Consider the following 26,959-nt stretch of genomic DNA (forward strand, 5'->3'; position numbering starts at 1 on the left):
GTTATATTACATTGAAATGGAAAGGTCTTCCTTAACTAATCTCTTTCTGTTGTTGAGGCATCTACTGAGTGAGATTATTTAGCATAGTTTTATTTGCAAAGAGGATTTTTTACATTTCATTATTTTTAATTTCTCACAAACCATAGAGGAGGTCCATTCTCGCCTTCCTCCCTGCAATAGCCTCCCCTGACTGTGTGTGTGTGTCTGTGTACGTGTGTGTCTGTGTGCATTTGTGGGTGGGTGGGTGCATGTGTGCAGGTTTCTCAGCCCTGGACCATGAGGATCAGATAGCACTGTTGAAGGGCTCGGCAGTGGAGGCCATGTTCCTGCGCTCAGCACAGGTGTTTACCAGGAAGCTGCCCCATGGACACACAGAGGTGTTGGAGGACAGGATACGCAAGAGTGGTGCGTTCATACTGGGAAACTGGCACATACAAGTGAAAATACTACAACAATATTCCAATATCCATCCACAAGTCTACTAATGCTATTAGAACTAAACGGAGGTTATCATTATCATCAGTATCATGATCCTCAGAAACATCTTCAGCTCATTCATCAACATGAACATCACCTTAACATGTCAAACAAATTTTTACCACAATCCATGGTTGGCATGAAACATTCATGACATTGATAGGCATCCGGCCTTTCATCCACCACACACGCACGCACCCCACACACACACACACACACACACACACACACACACACACACACACACACACACACACACACACACACACACACACACACACACACACACACACACACACACACACACACACACACACACACACACACACAGGTCTGGTGTGAATAATGGATAGGACTGCTTTATCTGACGATCTAGTTGACGAGGAGACTGGCAGCCTAGCAGTGTACTGACCTGTTGATCCTTGGCCAGGTGTGGGTTACCCGTGTAAACGGACCCCTGCCTACCGGATAGCATTTCATTCCATTGTGAGCGTGTATGGGCAATGTGCCAGGTGGGGTGGTAGAAGAGGGCTGTCTTCAGGTGCTAGCTAGACTGGATCAGTTAGAACTATGCACATGATTTATCGTCCATAAATGCTGGTAGTGTTGGGTATCGGATGGCAGTGTGGTGTAAGGTAGCATGAATAATTCACTAAACATCCAATTAATTGTACTGGTCATAACACATCAAACGAGAGGATCTGGCTTTGATATTCTGATTTGTGTGTACAGTACACAAGACAACACATTACCCCAGCGGGCAAAGCTGGTTGAAATGACATCAGTTTTCTCACTGAAACCAGTTTGCTAACTGGGATATTACAATAATTACTTTTAATAGAGAAAGCCCATATTTGTGAATCGATGATTGGACCTTTTGTTGTTGTTAGGAAATCTTCATAGTAATCCCTAACTAAATTTATTTCCGCATCTTTATTTATGAAACTCACTTTCATATATTTTTTAAAGAGTGCAGCAGTCTGGCTGCCTTGATATCTAAAGCCTACTGTATTGCTGTAATATGCAGTCATATCTGAGCTGTCACTTTCATACCCCCGGTTGGACAGTTGAATATAGAGTGGTAGAGATGGCTGCTCTGTGTGCGTCATTACATCCCTTGGTGCAGGTCCTGAGTGAATGGATTAGTTGAGAGACATTCAAGCTAAAGGCCAGTATGAGGGAAAAGAGAGAGATGTCTAAAGAGGCTATTGTTCTTTATCTAAACATCCAGAGCTCTATTGTCCCCCTCTCTCCCTCTTTGTGCGCTCCTGGCATTTCTGAAGGCTTATGGCTCTGTGATTTGACTGACTGGATTGGGTGGATTTCTAAAATGGTTTTGGTGGTAGTAGTGGTGGTAGGTGGAGGTTGTCCTGCTCTCAGGATTTTTTTTATGGTATCCTCAAATGGTATACTACCTTTAATTTTATATCACATATTTTGGTTCATTACAGTGGGACGTTATGGGAATTATACTTGATATCAGTATATTATCTATGCCGTTGAACAATGTTTGAACCCATTCCCCTGTGATCCATACTGCATCTATGGACAACACTGCCATCCAGTGGTTGTGTATTGATCATGCACCTCCACATGTTTTCCAGGCATATCAGAGGAGTTTATTACACCCATGTTCACCTTCTATAAAAGCATCGGGGAACTCCAGATGATGCAGGAAGAACACGCCCTCCTCACCGCCATTACCATCCTGTCACCAGGTGAGCTGCCACCTGGGCATGTGGCACAAGTTAAAATGTCATTGTCAAATCAACAAAAATCAACTTGATTATTTGGTTTGACCTTACTGAAAGGTGATTGGGCCTTTTTAAAAATGTGTTGAATGCCCCCTATCACTCCTTCTCAGCTAGCGATGGCTAAAGTTATTTGAAGTTTGTAAACCGAACTATGAAATACAGTTTCTCCTTCTCCATAGACTACTTTCAGGGTGAGAAACGATCTATCATTTAGTTGTAAAATATTGAACTTCCCTTTCATCTCCTCTACAGACCGGCCGTACGTGAAGGGCCAGCAGGCGGTGGAGAGGCTGCAGGAGCCCATGTTGGAGGTGCTCAGGAGGTTCTGTGCCATGCAGCACCCGCTGGAGCCCCAGCACTTTGCCCGTCTCCTGGGCCGTCTGACTGAGCTGCGGACACTCAACCACCACCATGCTGAGATGCTCACCTCCTGGCGCATGAGCGACCACAAGTTCACACCCCTCCTCTGCGAGATCTGGGACGTACAGTAAATGGTACACAGAGGCTGCATGGATGGACGGATGGATGGGTGGATGGATGGGTGGATGAGGGAGAGGAGAGGAAAAACAAACATTTCACCTTAGTGACTCCTTTGACCATTTCAGATGCTGCAACCTTTTCAGAAGCTGACCATTTTACCATTTCCGATGTTCTGACTTTGGACTTAACACCGCTTGAGATGTTGTGAAGGAATGTTGTGTAGGCTATGCTCAGGTCTTCTGTGAGCTTTTGTGATGGACTACTTGAATGTGACCACCTGTTGCCAAAGAAACTTGGAGATATTATTTAAAGAAAAGATCTCCCAACGGGATAATGGACTTATATAGCATTGACAATTCATGTTTTAATCACTCATTAAACATATTTTGACTGATAGACTTTGTTTACCGTAGTCATGTTATTGTCCTTTAATTGTGTTTATACTCATTGGGCAGTGTCACGATCGTGTGGAGGATTGACGGACCAAAACGCAGCAGTAGGAAAATAAGCCATCTTCTTTTTTATTTAGAAGAAGGAGAACCGAAAACAAAACACTCTTACAAAACTAACAAAACAAACAAACGACCGACCGTGAAGCTAATAAACGTAGTGCACATACAGGCTACAAACGTTCAGACATAGACACAGGAGACAACCACCCACAAACAAACACTGTGAACAGCCTACCTAAATATGACTCTCAATTAGAGGAACGCCAAACACCTGCCTCCAATTGAGAGCCATACCAGGCAACCCTAAACCAACATAGAAACAGATAACATAGAATGCCCACCCAAACTCACGTCCTGACCAACTAACACACAAAACTAAACAGAAAACAGGTCAGGAACGTGACATAACCCCCCCCTCAAGATGCGTACTCCGAACGCATCACCAAAAAGTCCAGGGGAGGGTCTGGGTGGGCATCTGACCACGGTGGTGGCTTAGGCTCCGGGCGTGGTTCCCACCCCACCATAATCAATCCCCGCTTCCTTAGCTTCCCCACAATGACCACCCTCCAAATAACCCCACCTAAATTTAGGGGCAACACCAGAATCAAGGACAGCTCTGGGACAAGGTAGTTCAGGACATAGGGATAGCTCAGGATAAAGAGGTAGCTCAGGATAAAGAGGTAGCTCAGGATAAAGAGGTAGCTCAGGATAGAGGGGCAACTCCGGACAGAGAGACAGCTCTGGACTGAGGGGCAGTTCTGAATTACTAGCCGCTTCTGGCTGAGGGACAGCTCATGGCTGACTGACGGCTCTGGACGCTCATGGCAGGCTGACGGCTCTGGACGCTCATGGCAGGCTGACGGCTCTGGACGCTCATGGCAGGCTGACGGCTCTGGACGCTCATGGCAGGCTGACGGCTCTGGACGCTCATGGCAGGCTGACGGCTCTGGACGCTCATGGCTGGCTGACGGCTCTGGACGCTCATGGCTGGCTGACGGCTCTGGACGCTCATGGCTGGCTGACGGCTCTGGACGCTCATGGCTCTCTGACGGCTCTGGACTGCTCATGGCTCTCTGACGGCTCTGGCTGCTCATGGCTCTCTGACGGCTCTGGCTGCTCATGGCTCTCTGACGGCTCTGGCTGCTCATGGCTCTCTGACGGCTCTGGCTGCTCATGGCTCGCTGACGGCTCTGGACGCTCATGGCTCGCTGACGGCTCTGGACGCTCATGGCCGGCTGACGGCTCTGGCTGCTCATGGCTCGCTGACGGCTCTGGCTGCTCATGGCTCGCTGGCGGCTCTGGCTGCTCATGGCTCGCTGGCGGCTCTGGCAGATCCTGTCTGGCTGGCGGCTCTGGCAGATCCTGTCTGGCTGGCGGCTCTGGCAGATCCTGTCTGGCTGGCGGCTCTGGCAGATCCTGTCTGGCTGGCGGCTCTGGCAGATCCTGTCTGGCTGGCGGCTCTGGCAGATCCTGTCTGGCTGGCGGCTCTGGCAGACCCTGTCTGACGGACGGCTCTAGCGGCTCCTGTCTGGCGGGCGGCTCTAGCGGCTCCTGTCTGGCGGACGGCTCTGTAGGCTCATGGCAGACGGGCGGCTTTGCAGGCTCATGGCAGACGGGCGGCTTTGCAGGCTCATGGCAGACGGGCGGCTCAGACGGCGCTGGGGAGACGGATGGCTCAGACGGCGCTGGGGAGACGGATGGCTCAGATGGCGCTGGGGAGACGGATGGCTCAGATGGCGCTGGGGAGACGGATGGCTCAGATGGCGCTGGGGAGACGGATGGCTCAGATGGCGCTGGGGAGACGGATGGCTCAGATGGCGCTGGGGAGACGGATGGCTCTGGCCGGATAAGGCGCACTGTAGACCTGGTGCGTGGTGCCGGAACTGGAGGCACGGGGCTAAGGACACGCACCTTCATACTAGTGCGGGGAGCAGGGACAGGGCACACTGAACTCTCAAAGCGTACTCTATACCTGGTGCGTGGTACCGGCACTGGTGGCACCGGGCTGAGGGCACGCACCTCAGGACTAGTACGGGGAGAAGTGACAGTGTGTACAGGACTTAGGAGACGCACAGGTGGCTTAGTGCGTGGGGCCGGAACTGGAGGCACCGAACTGGATACACGCACTATAGGGAGAGTGCGTGGAGGAGGAACAGGGCTCTGGAAATGCACTGGTAGCCTAGTGCGTAGTGTAGGCACTGTAGGTACTAGGCTGGGGCGGGGAGGTGGCGCCGGAAATACCGGACCGTGCAGGCGTACTGGCTCTCTTGAGCATTGAGCCTGCCCAACCTTACCTGGTTGAATGCCCCCGGTCGCCCGACCAGTGCGGGGAGGTGGAATAACCCGCACCGGGCTGTGTAGGCGAACCGGGGAAACCATGCGTAAGGCAGGTGCCATGTATGCCGGCCCGAGGAGACGCACTGGAGACCAGACGCGTTGAGCCGGCCTCATGACACCTGGCTCAATGCCCAATCTAGCCCTACCAGTGCGGGGAGGTGGAATAACCCGCACCGGGCTATGCACACGTACAGGAGACACCGTGCGCTCTACTGCGTAACACGGTGTCTGCCCGTACTCCCGCTCTCCACGGTTAGCCTGGGAAGTGGGCGCAGGTCTCCTACCTGCCCTTGGCCCACAACCCCTTAGCCCCCCCCCAAGAAATTTTTGGGAGTTACTCACGGGCTTTTCGGGCTTCCGTGCAAGACGCGTCCCCTCATAACGCCGGTTCCCTTCTCCGGTTGCCTCTGTTCTCCTCAGTGCCTCCACCTGTTCCCATGGGAGGCGATCCCTTCCAGCCAGGATCTCCTCCCATGTGTAGCAACCTTTACCGTCCAATACATCGTCCCAAGTCCATTCCTCCTTCTTTCGCTGTCCCTTACTCCGTTTACACCGCTGCTTGGCTCTGGATTGGTGGGTGATTCTGTAACGGCTCTCCTCCTCCTCTTCTACCGAAAAGGAGGAGTAGTGAGGGAACCAAGGCGCAGCGGGTTGTGAACACATAATATTTATTAAAGACAAGACGAAAACGAACTATACTGGATATAACTAACAAAATAACAAACGGTGTAGACAGACCTAGACGACGAACTCACATAAAACAAGAAGAACGCACGAATAGGACATATAGACTACACAAACCGAACAAACCGTACACAGTCCCGTATGGTGCAAACATCGACACAGACACAGGAGACAACCACCCACAAACAAACACTGTGAACAGCCTACCTAAATATGACTCTCAATTAGAGGAACGCCAAACACCTGCCTCCAATTGAGAGCCATACCAGGCAACCCTAAACCAACATAGAAACAGATAACATAGAATGCCCACCCAAACTCACGTCCTGACCAACTAACACACAAAACTAAACAGAAAACAGGTCAGGAACGTGACAGGCAGGTTTCCCGTAAGCACGCTGAGTGGAGAATATTCATTGACATTGCTTTTAAGTCCAGGCTTAATTTGGAAACCGCCCCATAATATTTCAGTTTGGGTAGTCAAACTAAGCTCACCTCATAACCTAGTTATGAACCACAGATATTTCTCACAACATAACTAGATTGGAATACTCCTGTAACATAGTTACTACTGTGGTGGCAAATATAATAAAAAATTTGGATTTTAACCTCGTGGAACCTATGGGGTCATATTTCAGACTTTCCCAATATGATTGCTTGTCGATAGCATGATATCATATCCCCTGTTTATGTTCAGATACAATACATTAAAGAGAAGCCCTTGTTCATGAACAATGCCATTGCTCAGATTGTTCATTGTTCAGATAGCACACATATGACATATTCTTACGTTAAGGATACTGTTTATATTCAGATAGATTAAGGAATGATTATAATGGTTTACAATCAGACTGACATGCAAATGGCACCTGCTTCCTGGTATCGTCCCTTCTGGAAACCTGTGTCATGAATCTAACAATCTGACCCAATTATGTGACTAAATATTCACATGTATTATCAAAAATGCTCCCAATGACTCTTTCTTTTTATATCTTTAATTTGCATACCCTTGTGACAATACCTCTAACAGTGGTGGGAAAAGTAACAAATTGTCATACTTGACTAAAAGTAAAGATACCTTAATATAAAATCACTCAAGTAAAAGTAAAAGTCACCATGTAAAATACTTTCCCAATATTGAGTAAAAGTATAAAAGTATCTGGTTTTAAATGTACTTAAGTACAGTGGTGTAAAAATTATTAAATTATCATGCTTGAGTAAAAAACAAAGTAAAAATAAATGCTATACATCAAATTCCTTATATTAAGCAAACCATGTCGGCACGATTTTCTTGTTTTTTTATATACGGTCAAACAAAAACACACTCCAACACTCAGACATGATTTACAAACTGTGTATTTGTGTTTAGTGAGTTTGCCAGATCATAAGCAGTAGGGATGACAATAGGGTATATTGATATGTGCGTACATTGGACCATAATTCTGTCCTGCCTCAGCATTCAAAATGCAAATGAGTACTTTTGGTGTCATGAAAAATTTATCCAAAGTAAAAAAGTACATATTTTCCTTAGGAATATAATGGAGTAAAAGTTAAAAAATATATTAATAGTAAAGTAAAGTACACCACTGAAACCACTGACCTCTACTAAAATTGGGAACTAAAGGGAAGAACACTGACCTGATCATTAAAAAACAGCGAGGAAAGAAAAGAAGCTCTGCTTCAGGTTCGCTACAGCATTTGTTTGACACATTCATGCATTTGTAATGTAGTTCAATTGGTTGAGAAACCCATAATATTCCTGGAATTTGAAGATCAAAGTAACAAACAAAAGAAAAAAGGAAACATGTGACAAATGTCCCTCCTCAATAAATGGCAAAGGTTGGGGACACATAGCAGTTCTAAGAACATGGTCCATCCTCTGCTTCAGAAAATGTAAGTGCTTATTATGCTGATTTACTGTGAGAACACTCTCATTTGTCACAATTGGGAACGTTGCGTGCATAACATTTTGAGACACCCGTTTCAACAATGTGTATTTAGCTTTGGAAATCAGGGCTGTGAACTTAAGCAATGAAACACTTGTATTATTTTTTTCCCGTCACTGAGTTTACTTTACCTACATGGGGTCTCACAACTCCTATATTTGTGTATGATGCACAAAATGCATCATACACAAAATAAGTTGCCTGGGGATCAAAATGTAATTTTTATAGATGATTTAAAAGCAAAAAAGCTATACAAGTTATATTTTTATTGATTTTAAGAAATGTTTTAGGAAACAGTTTTCTGTGATATTACTTTTTCAGATGTTATTCATTAAAAAAACAGATTCTGTGAGTACATTAACTAAAAATTCATTTCAACATACAGTATTTTATGTAAATGTATGAAATAGAGTCTATTTATTTTCTGGTTAGTTCTAGGTCTAGATAAAACCCTGTACAACTGATGTTATTTTGATTATTTTGCAATCATGCTTTCTGCTTCTGATAACACTGTCGAGCAACACCACCAGCACGGTTCCCGCTGGCCAAAAGCCATGCACCCTCTTGTTGAACAGTGTTGTCTTCCTGTCCTCAGTCCTCCAGGTGGGTGCCCAGTATGTTGCCAGAGAGCAGAATTGATTCACAATTCCCTCCATCCTCTCTATCGGCCTCATTCTGATAGGCTTCCTGCTCTTTGCCCTGAGTTACCTGCTGGGAGAACAGCACAGAGAGATGGGCCTTTGGGTTGGCATGGCCATCACTGGGACCCACTTTGTCTCTGTACAGTATCCTGAGGACATTGGGAGATCCAGGAATGTGGTATGTATTCTCTCCAGCCTGGTCCGACTCCTGGTCACTTCGGCTGTGGTGGGGGGCGTACGTCCCTCTGTTAGGGGGTGGGTTTGATGCTGTCCACTGGGCACATCTGGTTCCTCCAGACCCAGTGCATTGAGTGGACCCAAGACCTGTTTGTATGGAAGATCCACAAGGGGGCCTTTCTGGAACAGACCATGCTGCTCAACATACGTTTTGAGATTCAGAAGGACAGAAAGCAAAAAAGGTAGGATTTGTCCAGTTTCTGTGAAGTGTGAGAAAGTGTATGTTTGTGTGTATATGTGTGGTGTGTGTGTATAATACTGTATTTCCTTCATCACTAGGGAAACAGATCCAGTTACAGAGACCTGTGACGAGATGATGAAAATAATAATCCACATTTTCAGGTAAAGTCTGAAAGCAATAATTCTTTCCCACAAATGATAGAATGATGAATGACCTCTTTCTTTAATAGGCTGGACAAATACAGGCCAACGAATAACCCCACCAATGATGTGAGCTTTGAGTCCCACTATCATGACTTAGGATGAGACCCAGATGGCAAATGGTTAAAGTCTCAGAGATTTATTGAATATACGGTGGCAGGCAAAAGGCAGGTTGAGGGCAGGCAGAGGTTCGTAATTCGTAAAGGCAGAGTCAATCAGGGACAGAATGGCAGGTGGGCTCAGGGTCAGGACAGGCAGAAAGGTCAAAACCGGGAAGACTAGAAAACAAAACTTCAACGCAGGGGAAACGGGATACATGCTGGTGTCACGACTTCTGCCGAAGTTGAAGCCTCTCCTTGTTCGGGCGGTGCTCGGCGGTCGACGTCACCGGTCTTCTAGCCATCATTGATCCATTTTTCATTTTCCATTGGTTTTGTCTTGTCTTCCTACACACCTGGTTTCAATCCCACTCATTACCTGTTGTGTATTTAACCCTCTGTTTCCCCTCATGTCTTTGTCAGAGATTATTTGATGTTCAGTTTCGTTTGTGTTGGTGCGCGACGGGTCCTCGTACCCACTTTGTATTATTGTTATTATAGTTTTGGAGTTATGTTGTATTTATTGTTATTAAACAACTCCATTACCTTAAGTTTGATTCTCCTGCGCCTGACTTCCCTGCCACCTATACACACGACTCTGACAGCTGGTAAGACCTGACAAAACAAGACGAACTGGAAAAAGACAAACTGAAAACACAGGTATAAATACACAGAGGGAAATGGGGAAAAATAAGAGACACCTGGTGGGGGGTGGAGACAAGCACAAGACAGGTGAAACAGATCTGATGGGGGGTGGAGACAAGCACAAGACAGGTGAAACAGATCAGGGTGTGACACCCACATTTACTTCAATGACACCTTTAATGAAATACACCCTCTCCCCTGTTTTATATAGATGACGTTTAACTATTTCATCTGCACTGCCATGTGGCTGGTGGCAACATTCTGTTATTAGGTCTTTGGAACCTCGGTCTACATCAGAATCCCAAATCTCCATCTCAATTTTTCCCAGACTGGGACCCATATCTACCTGGATCCTCTGGGACTGATGGTTTGGTTGAGCTTTACATCCTTGCTACTGGTGTAGTTCTTTGCCAGGGTGTATCACAGGTGATTATGTTTTAAATCTGTCTTTAGTTTTCATCCAATTCTAAACACTCAAATACAAAATACTCTCCGTTGTACACTGTGATTTAATTTAAATTTAACACTGATTTAAATCTGAAATCCTTGGTTGCTACATCCATTTTTGGACATATAAATGACTGATTCTTCGGGAAATAACTTATAAATGCCTCATGAGTTTAGTTCAACTGTCGTACCCCATCAGAACTCAAAATACAAGCTTTTTTTATGTTTATAAACAAAGTAAATGTAAACAAAACATGGTTAAAACTATAATGTTGATATCATGGATGGTCAGTTCTTGCATCCATAGCTCTGTCTATGAATTTGAGAGTGATACAATTTCTACATGCCCATCCCTCAGCTTTTTACCAAAACACAGTTGAGGTGACCGCTTTGTTATTGTTTCAAAGGATTCTAGCTTGAATTTAGCATGAACTTTTAATCCCATTACCGGTACAGTATGTCCCATTTTCTTTCAATTCTTAAACAGCTATTACATTGTTGTTCAATTTGTTTTATTATTTTATCTACCCTCGGATCCATTTTGTGGCATTTGTGGACACAGAATCCAAGACTAGGAGAAGACTTGTGAAACACTCATAGCAGGATTCAGTTGATGAGAAGCAGGTAAATGTAGTAAGTAAGTAAATATTTTTTCGGATCATCTTGTTGACTTTGAAGTCATAAGTCAGAAAGTCATCAAAATCATTGTATAAATCATATCATAGCAATATCATCCTTGATATGTAGTTGTGTGTCTTTATCCTCTAACTCTCAACGCTTCACAGATTACGCTCATAGAAGAGACAAACAGGGTCAGGTTTCTGTGCATTCAGAATCCGGTTGCATGGCTCAGTAGCAGAAACTGTGTGGTTTAAATGAGTGTCTGATATTGGATAATCCACTGCTAGTTGGTGATGGATAATGGTGGCTGAGCTGGAAGCATTGGGTCTCTCATAGGATAGGGTGCAAGCTGCAGCCAAAGATAGACTCCAGTGGCAGAAGATTTTTGCAGCCTTATGTCCACACTTGAGATGAGGACGACAGAGTAAATACTGCTTGTTGAATTCAGAACAAATATTGCCTGCATGTTGTTTGTCAAGCAAAGTTAGAAAGTGCTTTGCTAAAGTCTGAGGTTTCAAGGAGTGCCTGTTCAAATTGAGCAAACTGCACATGAAGTCAATTACTCAGGATCAGCAATGTTACGCTCTTTTGAACACATATCTGAATATGTAGTAAGCTATGTAGTAGTAAGCTATGTTAACTACCTACTACCTGTGGTATGTACTGTATTTACCTCTGAATTACTGTATTGACAATTGTTTGTCATGCAGCTGTGCTATTTACAAAATGGATAGTGATAACTCATCTGAATTCTTACATCAAATCTGAACAATGTATTTGTTTGACCTCAGGAAAATAATCTCAGAAACTTGAGAAAGGCTTGAGAATTGCTAACACTGGTAGAGAATGTTGAGTTCCTGATAATCTTGTAAATTGACCTTTAATCACTATGCATTCAGAATAGATCAAACAATCATAACTACATCACATTCAGGTTATCTAACTCCATACAGTCAGTCAGGCAAACTATACAGTATTTACACAGTAGTCTCTACTCAGTGCAATCACTACAGAAGTTAAAGTATTAAATGGTTTTATGAGTTCTGAGACTTGCATAAACATCTGCTCAGTAAGGATATATAATTCTGTCACTAAAAAAGTCTGTGTATATATAAAGATTACATAGGACAGCTCTACTTATTATAACTCATATCCTTTGGTGAATGAGAAAAAAAAGTCAATGAGATTCATGAGGTATCCAAGGAATCCTGATGGTCCAGCATCATATACTAACATATTGCCTATAACTTTGGTTTGAACACAGCCAAACACAAAACATAACATTTTCCATCGTTTTACAGAAAATGTGCTTATAATAAGAAACATTACATGATTATGTGTGATAAAGTCATAAGCTTGTCGATGTATCAACAACAAAAAATGACTCACAACACCATCTTGTGGAATGATATAATACTTCAAAGGAAATTGCTATTTAATCAATAGAAGAGCAAACAAATGTGTATCTGTGTATAAGATATGTACATCTTTGCCCCATTTTTCAGCGGTTGCTGCTGTTGTTGTTCAATCCACACCCAGAAAGTGACTGCAGCGGTTCTACACAAAGCCTTTAAAGCATTCGCACTTTCACAACTTTGGTTTTGTAACCATAGCACCATGTACATTTGAAGGAGGGTCCGGTGTGTTTTGAAGAACTCAGAGCCCTCAGACGTGAGTTCTGTCCTAGTCCTGGTCCTGGCTGGCTGTGGTGGTGGGCTCAGCGTCTGGGTAGACCAGGAAGCCTGAGAAGGTGGTGTAGCGTCCCTGGTTGCTGTAGACGGCATAGCGCTCATCCTGCTGGCTGTAGAGCCACACAGTGTCCCCTCTACGCAGCGGCAGCAGCAGACTCTGGCTCTGCATCTCCCTCCTTCTGGACATGTCCTCGTCGAACACCATGGCCTGCACCTCGCCGTGGCCCGTCATCAGCTTGACTGACACTGCCCTGTGCGGATGCTTCCCCACCGTGAAGGCAAAGTAGTAGGCCCCAGGGTAGCGGCAGGTGAAGCGGCCCGACGTCTTGTTGAAGTGCGCTCCAATGTTGACGTACTCCACGTCGAAGGTCAGAGGCTCCTTCTCTTGGTGCCCGCCACCATTCTCCCCCAGGACCGGGGATGTCCTGGCCACGGAGAAGGCAGAGCGAGGCTCTTCAGGGGCCTTAGCACTACCGCTCAAGCCATGCCTGTGGTCTCCAGGAGGAAGGCAGTTGGGGTTGGGGTAAGGCTGCCCTGGCAGGGATAGGTGGTTGTTGAGATAGCCAGGTGTTGGGATGTCGGGGTACACCAGGTAACCGGTGAAGGTAATGTAAGGGCCAGCGGTGCTGTAGAGAGCATGCTGAGGACTGTCCTGCAGCATCAGCCACACTGTGTCCATGGCCCTCAGGCTGATCATGACACTTTGACTCTGGACCTTCCGCCCTTTCTTTTTGTAGTCATCGTAGGCCATAGCCTGCACCTCCTGCCCATTCTTCACCAGTATGACAGATAGCATCTTCTTGGGATATTTCCCCACTGTGAAAGAGAAGTAATAAGCCCCAGGGATTCTGCAGCGGAAGTGGCCGGTGTCTGGGTTGAAGTCACTTCCTGCGTTGACCAGGAGCCTGTTGAAGGTCACAGCCTTCTGGGTGCCTCCTAGGATGCTATTGGTCCGTGTGGCCGAGAAGGAGGAGCGGAGGCCCATCGTCACAGGAGCTACATGGAGGGGTGTGACAGACCCCAGGAAGCTGAGTATGCCCAGTAAACAAGCCAGGTGCCAAGGACTGCTCCATGATGTCCGTTCAACTTGGAGAGATAAACAACAATGAGTAAAAATACTTTATTTTCCTTCAAAAACTATTTACAACAGTTATATTTATCAGCCAGTCTGGCTATTTTATTCTATTTTTGCTTCAACCAGCTGTTTCATTGTAACAATGTAGCTTTTTTGTTGTTGCTTGGAAACATCAAGCCACAGTTTTCTTCTTTGGCAGTCCACCTTATTAACTCCATACTTTTCGAGTTTTTGAAAAGATAGATTTTTTTGCTGATTGTAAAATGTTGTACCTTATACAGTCAAATTGGGCAAAATAGTTTATTCCTGCAGAGCATTTCACACTTTCACAATGTAAACCTTTTTTTATTTTTATTATTCTGTTAAAAAAGGCAAGATTACAAGCTAAGATTGCACATTGTGTGATGGGCTGGCTGAAATACTATATGAGTGGGTTAGGAAGTCTGGTTGAGCCCTGTCAGGATAGATCCTGCTCATTAAATCAGATGCCCTGTGGAAGCAACAGCTCCTCTAATTCAGCTGGTATTGTCTGTTCTCTATGTGCACTGAGAAAACGGACTAGATTAGACCCTGGTTCATATGTTCCTGTGTGTCTGGACAATGGAACATTTGGGATGGGGAACGATGTGGGGCAGGGCATCAAGGGTATTGTGGGTTAGGGACAATTTTTTTGTTGTATAAAGCCTTTTGACATGGTGGACAATTGGCGGACGAAAGATCAGTGAGACCATGGGAGGGATATGTTGTGGGTCAATTGTGGGAATGAGGTTGTTTTCAGGACAACAAGCTTCAATACTTTATCATTATGTTATACATTTATATATTTTTGAATCTTGATTAGACTGTTATAAAAGGCACTGTGGAAATGTTGAAGTAAGTTGTCATTTCAGGGCCTAAGCAAATGTTTCAGCAGCTTCCTATTGTTACTTGATGTTCTGTCTGTGTTATTTCTAACCTGTTATTTCTAGCTCTGGTAGACGCATATTGCATGGTTGAAAGGGTGGGGATCTCCCATCCCAGAATAGTTATGGCTTCACTCATGAATTATGCCTCTTTTCTGGAGCATTTGACATCCTCTAAGAAATGTCATTATTACTCATCAAATGGGATTGAGCTAACTGAGTATGAGAAAATAAACAGTATATCACTCAATGAACAATTCATTAATAGATTTTAAAATAGATTTTGCTTATGTAAAACATTTAATCACTTATTTTTATTTTATTACTAAAGCTCCAACAAATCCAGAGAGCCGACCCATATTCTGTACAGCTGCTCTTGCACTAAACGTATGGAAAACTTGCACCTAGTAAAGAAAATATACAGTACATTACCACCAGTAATTACAGTCTTATAATCTGAGGTTTTAAACCTGGTTACTTTCATATGTCTACCATTATTGCCTGTAATGTTCATTCATGATCACTGTAATGATACACTACATTACCAAAAGTATGTGGACAGCTGCTCGTCAAATCTCATTCCAAATTCATGGGCATTAATATTGAGTTGGCCCCCTCTTTGCTGCTACAACAGCCTCCACTCTTCTGGGAAGGCTTTCCACTAGATGTTGGAACATCGCTGTGGTGACTTGTTTCCATTCAGCCACAAGAGCATTAGTGAGGTAGGGCACTGATGTTGGGCGATTAGGCCTGACTCACAGTCGGCGTTCCAATTCATCCCAAAGGTGTTCAATGGGGTTGAGGTCAGGGCTCTGTGCAGGCCAGTCTAGTTCTTCCTCACCGATCTCGACAAACCATTTCTGTATGGACATTGCTTTGTGCACTGAGGCATTGGCATACTGAAACAGGAAAGGGCCTCCCCCAAACTGTTGCCACAAAGTTGGAAGCACAGAATCACCTAGAATGTCATTGTGTGCGTTAAGAATTCCCTTCACTGGAACTAAGGGGCCTAGACCGAACCATGAAAAACAGCCCAGACCATTATTCCTCTTTCACCAAACTTTACAGTTGGCACTATGCATTGGTGCAGGTAGCGTTCTCCTGGCATCCGCTAAACCCAGATTTGTCCGTTGGACTGCCAGATGGTAAAGCGTGATTCATCACTCCAGAGAACGCGTTTTTACTGCTTCAGAGTCCAATGGCAGTGAGCTTTACACCACTCCAGCCAACGCTTGGCATTGCGCATTGTGATCTTAGGCTTCTGTGCGGCTGCCCGGCCATGGAAAACCATTTCATGAAGCCCCCGACGAACAGTTCTTGTGCTGACGTTGCTTCCAGAGGCAGTTTGGAACTCGGTAGTGAGTGTTCCAACAGCCCTACATGCTTCAGCACTCGGCAGTCCCATTCTGTGAGCTTGTGTGGCCTACCACTTCGTGGTTGAACCATTGTTGCTTCTACACGTTTCCACAATAACAGCACTTACAGTTGACCGGGGCAGCTCTGGGAGGGCAGAAATTTGACGAACTGACTTGTTGGAAAGTTGTCATCCTATGACGGTGCCACGTTGAAAGTCACTGAGCTCTTCAGTAAGGCCATTCTATTGCCAATGTTTGTCTATGGAGATTGCATGGCTGCATGCTCGATTTTATACACCTGTCAGCAACCAGTGTGGCTGAAATAGCCAAATTTACTAATTTGAAGGGATGTCCACATACTTTTGTATATACATTAGCACTGAAATATGTGTGTTTCAATAAGTTGAACTCTGTGAAACCTATACTGAAAGAACGGAACAGTTGACAAGAGGCAATTTTTATCAACTGCCAAAATTCAAACTGAAAATGTAGATATTTATTTTTACTTCAAGAGAATATTCAAAAGTCAAACTATGTTCTATTTAGGGATGTGGAAACATTTCGCCCCAGAACATATTTTAAGATATGGCAATTACAAAGAAATCAGTGTCAAAATCAAACAAACAGTAAACTCTTACAAATTATTTGAATGAGGTCAGATTTAGTTATGATTCTTACAGAAATACAGCAGCAACAATCCCATAGCTCTTACATCTCACAAAATCATAACTTCTGTATTGGAACCTTTATATATACAGTCTATGTAATTGACATGACAGCTAATGACAGAGAAATACAAACAATACAAGTTTGGGTCCTACCTGTTCTCGTGTTCTGGTACAGAGTGTGCATGTCTGTAGTCAGCTGGTCACCTTCTCTCTCTCGTCAGCCTTTCCCCAAAGTACCTACCACTGTGCTGCTTAGCTAATGTCCACCCCCCCTAGCCTCACCGTCAACCCATTGCGCAATGGTATATGTCCATTGGGATGAGTCAAGAGGTGGAGCTCCATGGGTCCCATTTTACACTGCTGACCCCTGCATCCTGGTCTGGTAGTTTATCATTGAAGGGAGGAAATACACAGGTTTGTTTAGTCTCATAAGGGAACAGAACATCTAGTCCACATTGTGTTGAGTTTATCATCCTTAAAAACAACCATGATACTGGTTTTAAATTGTAGAGCACCACATGCTCAATAAAGTGAAAAAAATAAATAAAAGCATAGTCCTTTCAATTGGCACCCTCAGCAAGAAATGACTTACACTTTGAAATTGATCCAAAAGGGACAGGGTGCCTGAGTGATGGAGCCAAAGCCTACTATGTCTATTTCACAGCAACAGTAGGACTAACATGAAACAAAATTAATCACAGATGTTTTAACAAGCATCACTGACTTAATCTCATTCATGTCCATAACGGAAATGTTTCATTTATGTTGGCACACATGTTCTCTGAGCTTACTGATGGACAAATCTGAAGACATGTTTTCAATCGGCCAAAGCACTTGTCTACAATGGGAGTTTTTGATATTGTACTATATTTAGTCTTTGGACACATTGGGTTACTGTTTTTTATAATTTCATGTGAATATATGTTAAAACTATCAGATCTTAAAAATGTTTGCTATATAGATTGTCCAGACATATATATATATATATTAAAACAATATCTAAAGAAATCCACACACACCTATAGCATATGCAGTATAAGCAAGTTCAATGGAGACAGTCATTTTACAGCGTAATCTCTATTTTTCAGATCTTAATAATTGTCTGGACCAATATACAGTGCCAGTCAAAAGTTTGGACACACCTCATTCAAGGGTTTTTCTTAATTTTTTAGTATTTTCTACATTGTAGATGTAACGTGTACGCTGGGAGTCAAAAAGCAAGTGCATGGGAGCCTGACGAGCCGGCTGAGGCATCCCCGTTGCAGCGGCAATCGGACCCGACGTAACCAATATAATAAAAAATATCCCTGTTGCTTCCCTTTGGTGAGGCGTTATTCTGTAACGTGTACGCTGGGAGTCGGAAAGCAAGCGCAGTTGGTGAGTTTAATAATTTATTTTATTGAACCTTTATTTAACTGGGCAAGTCAGTTACGTATAAACGGAACATTTAACAATATAACAAACACGAGTAAGGTATAGACATGAAACACATAACCAGAAACAATAACGCATGGGGGGGAAAAAAACAAAGGGTGTGACAGATATAGGGGAGGTAATCAGGAAGGTGATGGAGTCCAGGTGAGTGTCATGACGCGCAGGTGTGCATAACGATGGTGGCAGGTGTGTGTAATGATGCAGCCCAGCCTCACATTCAATTCGCGCATATATGTACAAAATGTATTTCAGCAGATTTCGTGCGTTTTTGTGCATTTTTGGGGTGGTTCAATTCGTTTGAAAATACACGAATTTCTGTGCTACTTAATTCGTGCGAAAATACACGAATTTCTGTGCTACTTAATTCGTGCGAAAAGACACGAATTTAACCAGTAGGCGATACACAAGCCGTTGCAACAACCATAGACGCGATCGCCTGTATTTATTTATTTTACGTTATGAATATATAGATATTTTGTCTTTTTTTAACCATTTAACCATAAGAGGTTATATATATATATTGTCTTTATTTAATCCCTATTAAAACATTGTGGTTTTATGCATATATGTACTGTTTTCGATTTTTCTGAACAGACTTTTCAGGATAGAATGAATGTAAGCAATGCATGATGGTTAATGGTGTTTTATTCGGTTGTAGTTCCATGTATTTCTTAAAAAATAAACGTGTCAACCATTTTTATTGAACAGAATGTAACTGAAAATACAACGGCAGCCTTGCCATTGTCCATCAATAACAAAACATTTTTTTTCCGTATAACATTTGGGGAAACGTATGCAGTCATTGTAGTCTTACATTTTGTTGGCCAACCAAAATTACCAAAACGTTAACCCGTAATAAGGCTAGGGTGGCTGAGTGTAAATACATGGCTCTGAGTGTAAGCACCTTTTCACTAGAAACGTTCTTGTGTTCAAATTACCGTCAGTGCGAAATAGCTAGAAAGCTTTCGTATTTCCACTTGGCTGCACCTACGGTTACGATAACGATAAATCAAGTGCAATACCTGCGTCGACCTGTGTCGAGCAGCAAAACACCGGAAAGCTTCTAGCCTACCGGAAAGTTACAAGAAGAACAAGAATAGTTACCTCATCCGGTCATGTGACACTCTGGATGCCCCCTAAAAGCAATTTCAACCGTTTTGAAAAATGACGCCTGGTAACCCCAAAAAAATACCAGGTGCATGAAAAGTTTGGACTTAGAATATTTTTTGAAAACCTCCATAAATCACTCAGGCCGTTGACTCGAGAAGAAAAAACATAAAATATTATCCAGAAGAAAAAACAGAATATTTTTTGAAAACCTCCATAAATCACTCAGGCCAGCACCCATCGATTTGGGGCGGTAGTATAGCGCTCCCAGAGCGGGTATGGAAGTCTGGATCCCCCCTAAAAGCATTTAAGGCTCTGTGTGTCTTTAAGCACCATACTTTTTCACTCCATCCTTGCTGTGTGTGTGTGTGTGTGTGTGTGTGTGTGTGTGTGTGTGTGTGTGTGTGTGTGTGTGTGTGTGTGTGTGTGTGTGTGTGTGTGTGTGAGAGAGCTTTTCTTTGACATCTGTTTAGCGAAATTACTGATTTACAGTTCATGAGGGTTGACCGATTCACACATTTAAAGTTTTGGAAAGATCTGACTTTTTTAAACCTTCGAAACAGCACCTATGACCCCATTTTAAGGCACTTCCGGTTGGCACAGGAAGCTATAAGTAAATACATATCCTGATCGGGGTATGCTTTTACAGAATCCTGAGTTTTAAGTCTATACGTTAAGAACTCACTGATTTACACAGGGTTGAATGCACTATATATCACAAACTGCTGGTTGGGTATGGCAAAACACTTTTAGGGTGATTTTATCACTTCCGGTTGCTCCAGGAAGCTTAGAATCAACACAGGTAGACCTCATAGTGGCTTGATGGATTGTCATTGAAGACAGGTTCATAAGACATTCATAACCCACATAGGCTTCAGGTTGAATTTAGGGGTGCAGGCAATGTGTTCCTATGGGGTGAGATGTCATTGTAAACTGTTTGATGTAAACACCTTCTTTTAACTGTTAAGGGTTAATGCCACACGGTCAATGTTAGGCTTGCACAGAGACCTTAGGAACGTTCCTGAGGTCAAATTGTGCTTCTAAACCTTAACAGTTCTCTCTCTGTCTCCCAAAAGCAAAAGACTTGAAATGTAGGTCAAGGGTCATCTTCTTGTCACTGTCGCTGCGCTCAGACCGAGCAAGCTACGGTCAAGCGGGGCATCTCGTTGAACTCGGCACGGCTATGGTGATGTCAGTTTTAGTGGTGATTTCAGAATGCTATTTTGGTGGTTTTTCACTGTTGAAATATATTGCAAATGCACAAAAGTCAACTAGCAAGTCAGTGTCCATCAGCCAATTAGATATTTTCAGACACCAAACTGATACCATCTGACTCCAAACTCACTTTTTCCAACTCGTTTAGAAGCCAACTATCACATATTTCAGAGCAGGCCCAAAATTCACAGCGCCTTCCATTTAAACCATAATAAAACAAACAATACGTAGTTATGTTCTAGCTGCGGGTCCAGTTTTCACATTGTGTTTAGCCCTATGTGAGGCGACCTCGAATCCCAAGTTTCGGCTTGATAGGTCATTCGGTGCCCGAGCAAAACCTTAATTGGTGCTGAAATTCCACTTTTGTCCATGCCTTGCTACGGGGTCCTTGAATGAGCTATCGGACAGAAATGTCGGGGTCCGTCTCTATGGGCCGAGCCGGTTTCAATGCACCTAGTCTTGCAACTCTGGGACTTTTCTAAATGTCACCATTTTGTAATGCTCAAAATGAATTGAAGTCAATGCAAATGCACCGAGGCTTTTTATCAGTCCGAGAACCTTCTAGAGCCACATAACTCACCGTGCTTAATCGACCTGAGCTCTAGAACAGGTTTGTAAAGTTTCAGAACTCTAGGTCTGACGGTTCTTTAAAAGTTCAAACAAAAGTAACTATTGCAGGCACTGTCTGCCTCTAAGCCCCTCAGTGTGTCACTCCATCCTTTCTGTGTGGGTGTGTAAATTTTTCCTTGAAATCTGATGGGATGAATGACTGATTTACAGTTCATGAGGGTTGCCTATTCCCATATATTAAGTTTTGGAAAGATTTGACTTTTTTAACCCTTCGAAACAGCCCTTTTGACACCAATTATGGCACTTCCGGTTGGCACAGGAAGCTGAAAGTAAACACATATCCTCATTGGAGTGGGCTTTTACACAATCCTGAGTTTTAAGTTTATACGTTAAGAACTCACTGATTTACATAGGGTTGAATGCACTATTTCTCTCAAACTGCAGGTTGGGTATGGCAAACACTTTTAGGGTGATTTGAATCTTTAGAATCGACACAGGTAGACCTCATAGTGGCCTGATGGATTGTCATCGAAGACAGGTTCATAAGGCATTATTAACCCACATAGGCTTCAGGTTGAATTTAGGGGAGCAGGAAATATATTCCTATGGGGAGACATGTCATTGTAAACTGTTTGATGTAAACACCTTCTTTTAACTATTAAGGGTTAATGCCACACGGTCAATGTTAGGCTTGCACAGATCGGGAGGACCTTAGGAACGTTCCTGAGGTCAAATTGTGCTTCTAACCTTAACGGTTCTCTCTCTGTCTCCCAAAAGCAAAAAAATATGAAATTGAGGTCAAAGGGTCATTTGGGTCCTTCTTCTTGTCCCTGTCGCTGCACTCAGACCGAGCTAGCTACGGTCAAGCGGGGCATCTCGTTGAACTCGGCACGGCCTGGAGATAATGGCAATGCCATTTCAGGCTTTGTGTGTCTTTAAGCACCGTACTTTTTCACTCCATCCTTTTATCCCCTTTTCTTCGTGGTATCCAATCGCTAGTAATTACTATCTTGTCTCATCGCTACAACTCCCGTACGGGCTCGGGAGAGACGAAGGTCGAAAGTCATGCGTCCTCCGAAGCACAACCCAACCAAGCCGCACTGCTTCTTAACACAGCGCGCCTCCAACCCGGAAGCCAGCCGCACCAATGTGTCGGATGAAACACTGTGCACCCGCCCCCCTTGGTTAGCGCGCACTGCGCCCGGCCCGCCACAGGAGTCGCTGGAGCGCGATGAGACAAGGATATCCCTACCGGCCAAACCCTCCCTAACCCGGACGACGCTAGGCCAATTGTGCGTCGCCCCACGGACCCCCCGGTCGCGGCCGGCTGCGACAGAGCCTGGGCGCGAACCCAGAGACTCTGGTGGCACAGCTAGCACTGCGATGCAGTGCCCTAGACCACTGCGCCACCCGGGAGGCCCGATGTCTTCACTATTATTCTACAATGTAGAAAATAGTAAAAATAAAGAAAAACCCTGGAATGAGTAGGTGTGTCAACTTTTGACTGGTACTGTATATAAAAACAATGTCTTAAGTATTCCACACACACTCCCACGCACTTCTAGAGTACATTATACAGCAGAAACATATCCAATGCAAGTCAATGCAGAGTGAGGCATGCTACTGTCACACCCTGATCTGTTTCACCTGTCTTTGTGCTTGTCTCCACCCCCCTCCAGGTGTTGCCCATCTTCCCCATTATCCCCAGTGTATTTATTCCTGTGTTCTCTGTTTGTGTTGCCAGTTCCCCCTTTGAAGAGGGGGATGACTGTGGCAGCGGTCCAGTCTTTGGGGATCTCAGCTGATACGAAAGAGGTTGAATAGGCAAGTAGTAGGGGTTGCAACAATTTCAGTGGATAATTTTAGAAAGAGAGGGTCCAGATTGTCTAGCCCAGCTGATTTGTAGGGATCCAGATTTTGTTTTAGCTCTTTTAGAACATCAGCTGTCTGGATTTGGGTGAAGGAGAAGCAGGGGGGCTTGGGAAAGCTGCTGCTGAGATGTTGGTAGCCAGGTGGAAAGCATGGCCAGCCGTATAAAAATGCTTATTGAAACTATCGTAGATTTATCGGTGGTGACAGTGTTTCCTATCCACAGTGCAGTGGGCAGCTGGGAGGAGGTGCTCTTATTCTCCATGGACTTTAGTGTCCCAAAACTTTCTGGAATTAGTGCTACAGGAAGCAAATTTCTGTTTGAAAAAGCTAGCCTTAGCTTTCCTAACTGACTGAGTATATTGGTTCCTGACTTCCCTGAAAAGTTTAATATCGCGGTGGCTATTCAATGCTAATGCAGAACGCCACAGGATGTTTTTGTGCTGGTCAAGGGCAGTCAGGTCTGGAGTGAACCAAGGGCTATATCTGTTCTTAGTTCTAAATTATTTTAAATGGGGCATGCTTATTTAATATGGTGAGGAAAGCACTTTTGAAGAGCAACCAGGCATCCTCTACTGATGGGATGAGGTCAGCAAGCAGGCCTTCAGGATATGCATTATGCTTTACCATTACATTTACAGTAAATTACATTTTGTAATGCATGTAAATTCACAAAACATGTTACAGCGTTCTTACTGTTCTATCCTCAGAATTGACAGAAGACCCTATGGTGGTGGTGGCCGTGGGCAGTGGTGGAAATGGTGAGGGCCGGGAATGACATACGGCTGTCTTAAATAAAGCAGGCCATTGAGGAGAACGATGACACCTTCGACAATGTGGCATCCATCAGCCTACCAACAAAGCAGGCCATTGAGGAGAACGATGACACCTTCGACAATGTGGCATCCATCAGCCTACCAACAAAGCAGGCCATTGAGGAGAACGATGACACCTTCGACAATGTGGCATCCATCAGCCTACCAATAATCGCCAACCTTTTGAAAAGGCACCAGGTATCTATGAAACACATTTACCTGGTGCCTTTTAAGAGAAACAGTGACCAGGTAAAACAACTGCGGGCCGAGTATGTTCAGGTACAGCACTATACTGTATACTGTATTACTGTTACTATTTGATGCACATGCTACTTCACAATATCATGTTGGAACTATACTGTAAAAATAACTGACTAAAATATATTTTTAGAGGGTGATGGTGCTTGATGCTGCTGTGAACCATCACAAGTATATCTTTCTTCATGAAGCGTGCTTCAACCTGGCCAAAAACTTGTGTCGTGGGCGGAACCTCATCAGTCAACGGGCGACCGTCCTAGTCCCTGGACAATGTGGGGCAAACATCTCCATGTGCGCAGGTATCTCTGAAGATGGTGTGGTAGGATGTAGGCCATTACTTGGATCCTACAATGCTGCACACCTCATTGTGTTTCTCAATTAAATTGAGCAGGCCAGTCAAGCTGAAGGGGTCACCTACTGTATGTCATTGTGTGGGACAATGTCAGGTTCCACCATGCAGAGGGGGTTGAGGCATGGTATTGGGCCGATCCCTGATTCGTTACCCCATACTCTACTTTCCTCAACCCTATTGAGGAATTTGTTTCAGCATGGAGGTGGAAGTGTGTACGATCACACTTCCACCCATCCCCATGAGCCACCCTCCTGGCCATAGGTGAGGCATGTGAAGACATCAATGCAGACTAATGTCAAGCTTGGATTCACCATGCCAAAAGGTTTTCCCCATGATTGCATGAACAATGAGGACATTCATTGTGATGTGGATGAGAATTTATGGCCAAATGAAGACAGGCTTGATCCAAATTAATGGTTTTATTTTCATTCGTTTCATTTAATTTCTTACATTTGATTACAGTCAGTACAGCTACGTTGCAATTATTTTGTAAAAATATTTAGCATGAATGATTGTAGAGGATGTTTTTATTGAGCACACCTTTGATTACACATTGGATTGATATTATGTAAATTATAGATTTTCTGTCAATTTTGTTCGATAATGTAAGTGTATTGCCTAATGTGAAAACTATGTAATTTACAGTACTGTAGCATATTATTTTCAGCACTTCTAAGGGTGATTTGAAACGCGTATCTTGCTTTGTTTTCTATTGCATTAACTGGTAGTTAAAACAACTAAATTGAAAGATATCATTATGTTTTGGTGATTGTCTAATCTTCTCATTAAATTTCACAAACTTCTATTTTGAATCAATGGTTGTGTGGTGAGAGGTTTACAATCCAAAAGACTGCACAATGACAGGTTGTTAATGAAAAACTGTCTGTGTGACCAGTTTGGAGTTTAGTACTAAGATTTGTCAAAATGTACCACATACCTGTGAATGGAGTACCAAAGCGATTTAAAAAAAAAATAATAATAAAATCTGATCATTTGAACATGTATTCACAGGATTTGATTCATGAAATGTGGAAAAAAAACAGTAACCCCATGTGTCCAAAGACTAAATATAGTACAATACAGAAACTGTTGTATTTCACAAACGACAAAGAGTTGAATAATATACAGTGCATTTGGAAAGTTTTCAGAACCCTTGACTTTCTCCACATTGTTATATTACAGCATTATTCTAAAATGTATTAAACCTCCTGTTGTGTTTGTTTCATGTGAATTAATTCTGTGTTCCAGGTCTAAAATGACCACCCCATTATAGCTGATTATAAATCCATAATATATTATCACCTAATATTGTGTTCGATCTTTTCATCAACTTAAATTCTTGTGAACATTACAAGTTATGAACTTCTATTTGCTATTTATGGCCTGTAGGCCTCATTGACCTGAGCTCATACAACTAGTTTTTGAGTTAAAAAAAGCATATATGGATTATTTTGACTATAACAAATACTCAGATGAAACGTATTGTGCTATTTATCACAGACTACTTTGTGTCAAAGTTTATTAAGGACTCTCTCCTCCTCGCCAGTGTCATGATCAAAGATATAATCAAGAGCCTCACATACAGTATATAGTTTGGTCATTGTGCAGCCACAGAATGAATTGTGAGCAAGGCCTTAAAAAAGCTTTATATACCGGGAACACCACAGGTGTACAAAAGTTAAATAAAACACCCAACAAAATGTATTTTGTGTGTTCAGATGCCCTGTGTGGGCAAAGTCATGGAACCTTATGACAATGAGATTTAATGAACTACATTTTTCAGAGAGAACTTGTAAATTGGTCCAATTTGACCGGAACACAACAGGAGCGTTAAATAAGCAATTTTCCTCATAAATCTACACACAATACCTCAGACTGGAGTAAAGGTTCACCTTCAACAGGACAATGACCCAAAGTACACAGCCAAGACAACACAGGAGTGGCTTCGGGACAAGTCTCTGAATGTCCTTGAGTGGCCCAGCCAGAGCCCGGACTTGAACCTGATCTAACATCTCTGGAGAGACCTGAAAATAGCTGTGCAGTGACACTTCTCATCGAACCTGACAGCGCATGAGAGGATCTGCAGAGAAGAATGGGAGAAACTCCCCAAAATCAGGTGTGCCAAGCTTGTAGTGTCATACCCAAGAATATTTGAGGCTGTAATCACTGCCAGAGGTGCTTCAATAAAGTACTGAGTAAAGGATCTGAATATTTATGTAAATGCATTATAAAAATAATACATTTTCTAAAATTCTATAAACCTGTTTTTGCTTTGTCATTATGGTGTATTGTGTGTAAATTGATGAGGGAAAAAAAGATGTAATCAATTTTAGAATAAGGCAGTAACGTAACAAAACGTGGAAAAAGTCAAGGGGTCTGAATACTTTCCGAATGTACGGTATTTGGCATATTGGGGCTTAGAACAGGTCAAATAACAATACTATGCTT

At 43.5% G+C, this 26,959-nt stretch overlaps 2 protein-coding genes and 1 long non-coding RNA gene across 8 annotated transcripts in view; 2 read left to right on the forward strand and 1 right to left on the reverse strand.

Annotated features, from left to right (window-relative positions):
* Positions 1-3,107, forward strand: part of nr1h4 (nuclear receptor subfamily 1, group H, member 4) — a 37,074-nt gene extending 33,967 nt beyond the window's left edge. For all 4 annotated transcript variants that reach the window (XM_071415471.1, XM_071415470.1, XM_071415472.1 and 1 more), the window contains 3 exons: positions 259-405; positions 2,082-2,195; positions 2,484-3,107. In XM_071415471.1, coding sequence (XP_071271572.1) covers positions 259-405; positions 2,082-2,195; positions 2,484-2,722 — 500 coding nt within the window. In that variant the 3' untranslated portion in view covers positions 2,723-3,107. The remainder of the gene's footprint in view (positions 1-258; positions 406-2,081; positions 2,196-2,483) is intronic.
* Positions 3,108-10,325: 7,218 nt separating this feature from the next.
* Positions 10,326-25,514, forward strand: LOC139583981 (uncharacterized). Of its 3 annotated transcripts, none has more exons than XR_011676657.1 (4): positions 10,326-10,558; positions 22,962-23,041; positions 23,797-24,180; positions 24,293-25,514. It is a non-coding gene; the product is annotated as an uncharacterized lncRNA (long non-coding RNA). The 3 variants fall into 3 exon arrangements; XR_011676655.1 differs by having other exon boundaries at positions 10,342-10,558; positions 23,797-24,150; XR_011676656.1 differs by lacking the exon at positions 10,326-10,558 and adding an exon at positions 18,153-18,268 and having other exon boundaries at positions 23,797-24,150.
* Positions 12,062-17,234, reverse strand: LOC139583980 (complement C1q tumor necrosis factor-related protein 4-like). Its single transcript, XM_071415474.1, has 2 exons — positions 17,045-17,234; positions 12,062-13,977 (listed from the first exon to the last, which is right to left on the reverse strand). Exons 1-2 carry the CDS (start codon positions 17,073-17,075, stop codon positions 12,884-12,886), a joined length of 1,125 nt encoding a protein of 374 aa, XP_071271575.1. The 5' UTR covers positions 17,076-17,234; the 3' UTR covers positions 12,062-12,883.
* Positions 25,515-26,959: the final 1,445 nt, after the last annotated feature.

This window comes from Salvelinus alpinus, chromosome 9 (genome assembly GCF_045679555.1).
Source record: "Salvelinus alpinus chromosome 9, SLU_Salpinus.1, whole genome shotgun sequence".
In the NCBI taxonomy this organism is placed as follows: domain Eukaryota; kingdom Metazoa; phylum Chordata; class Actinopteri; order Salmoniformes; family Salmonidae; genus Salvelinus; species Salvelinus alpinus.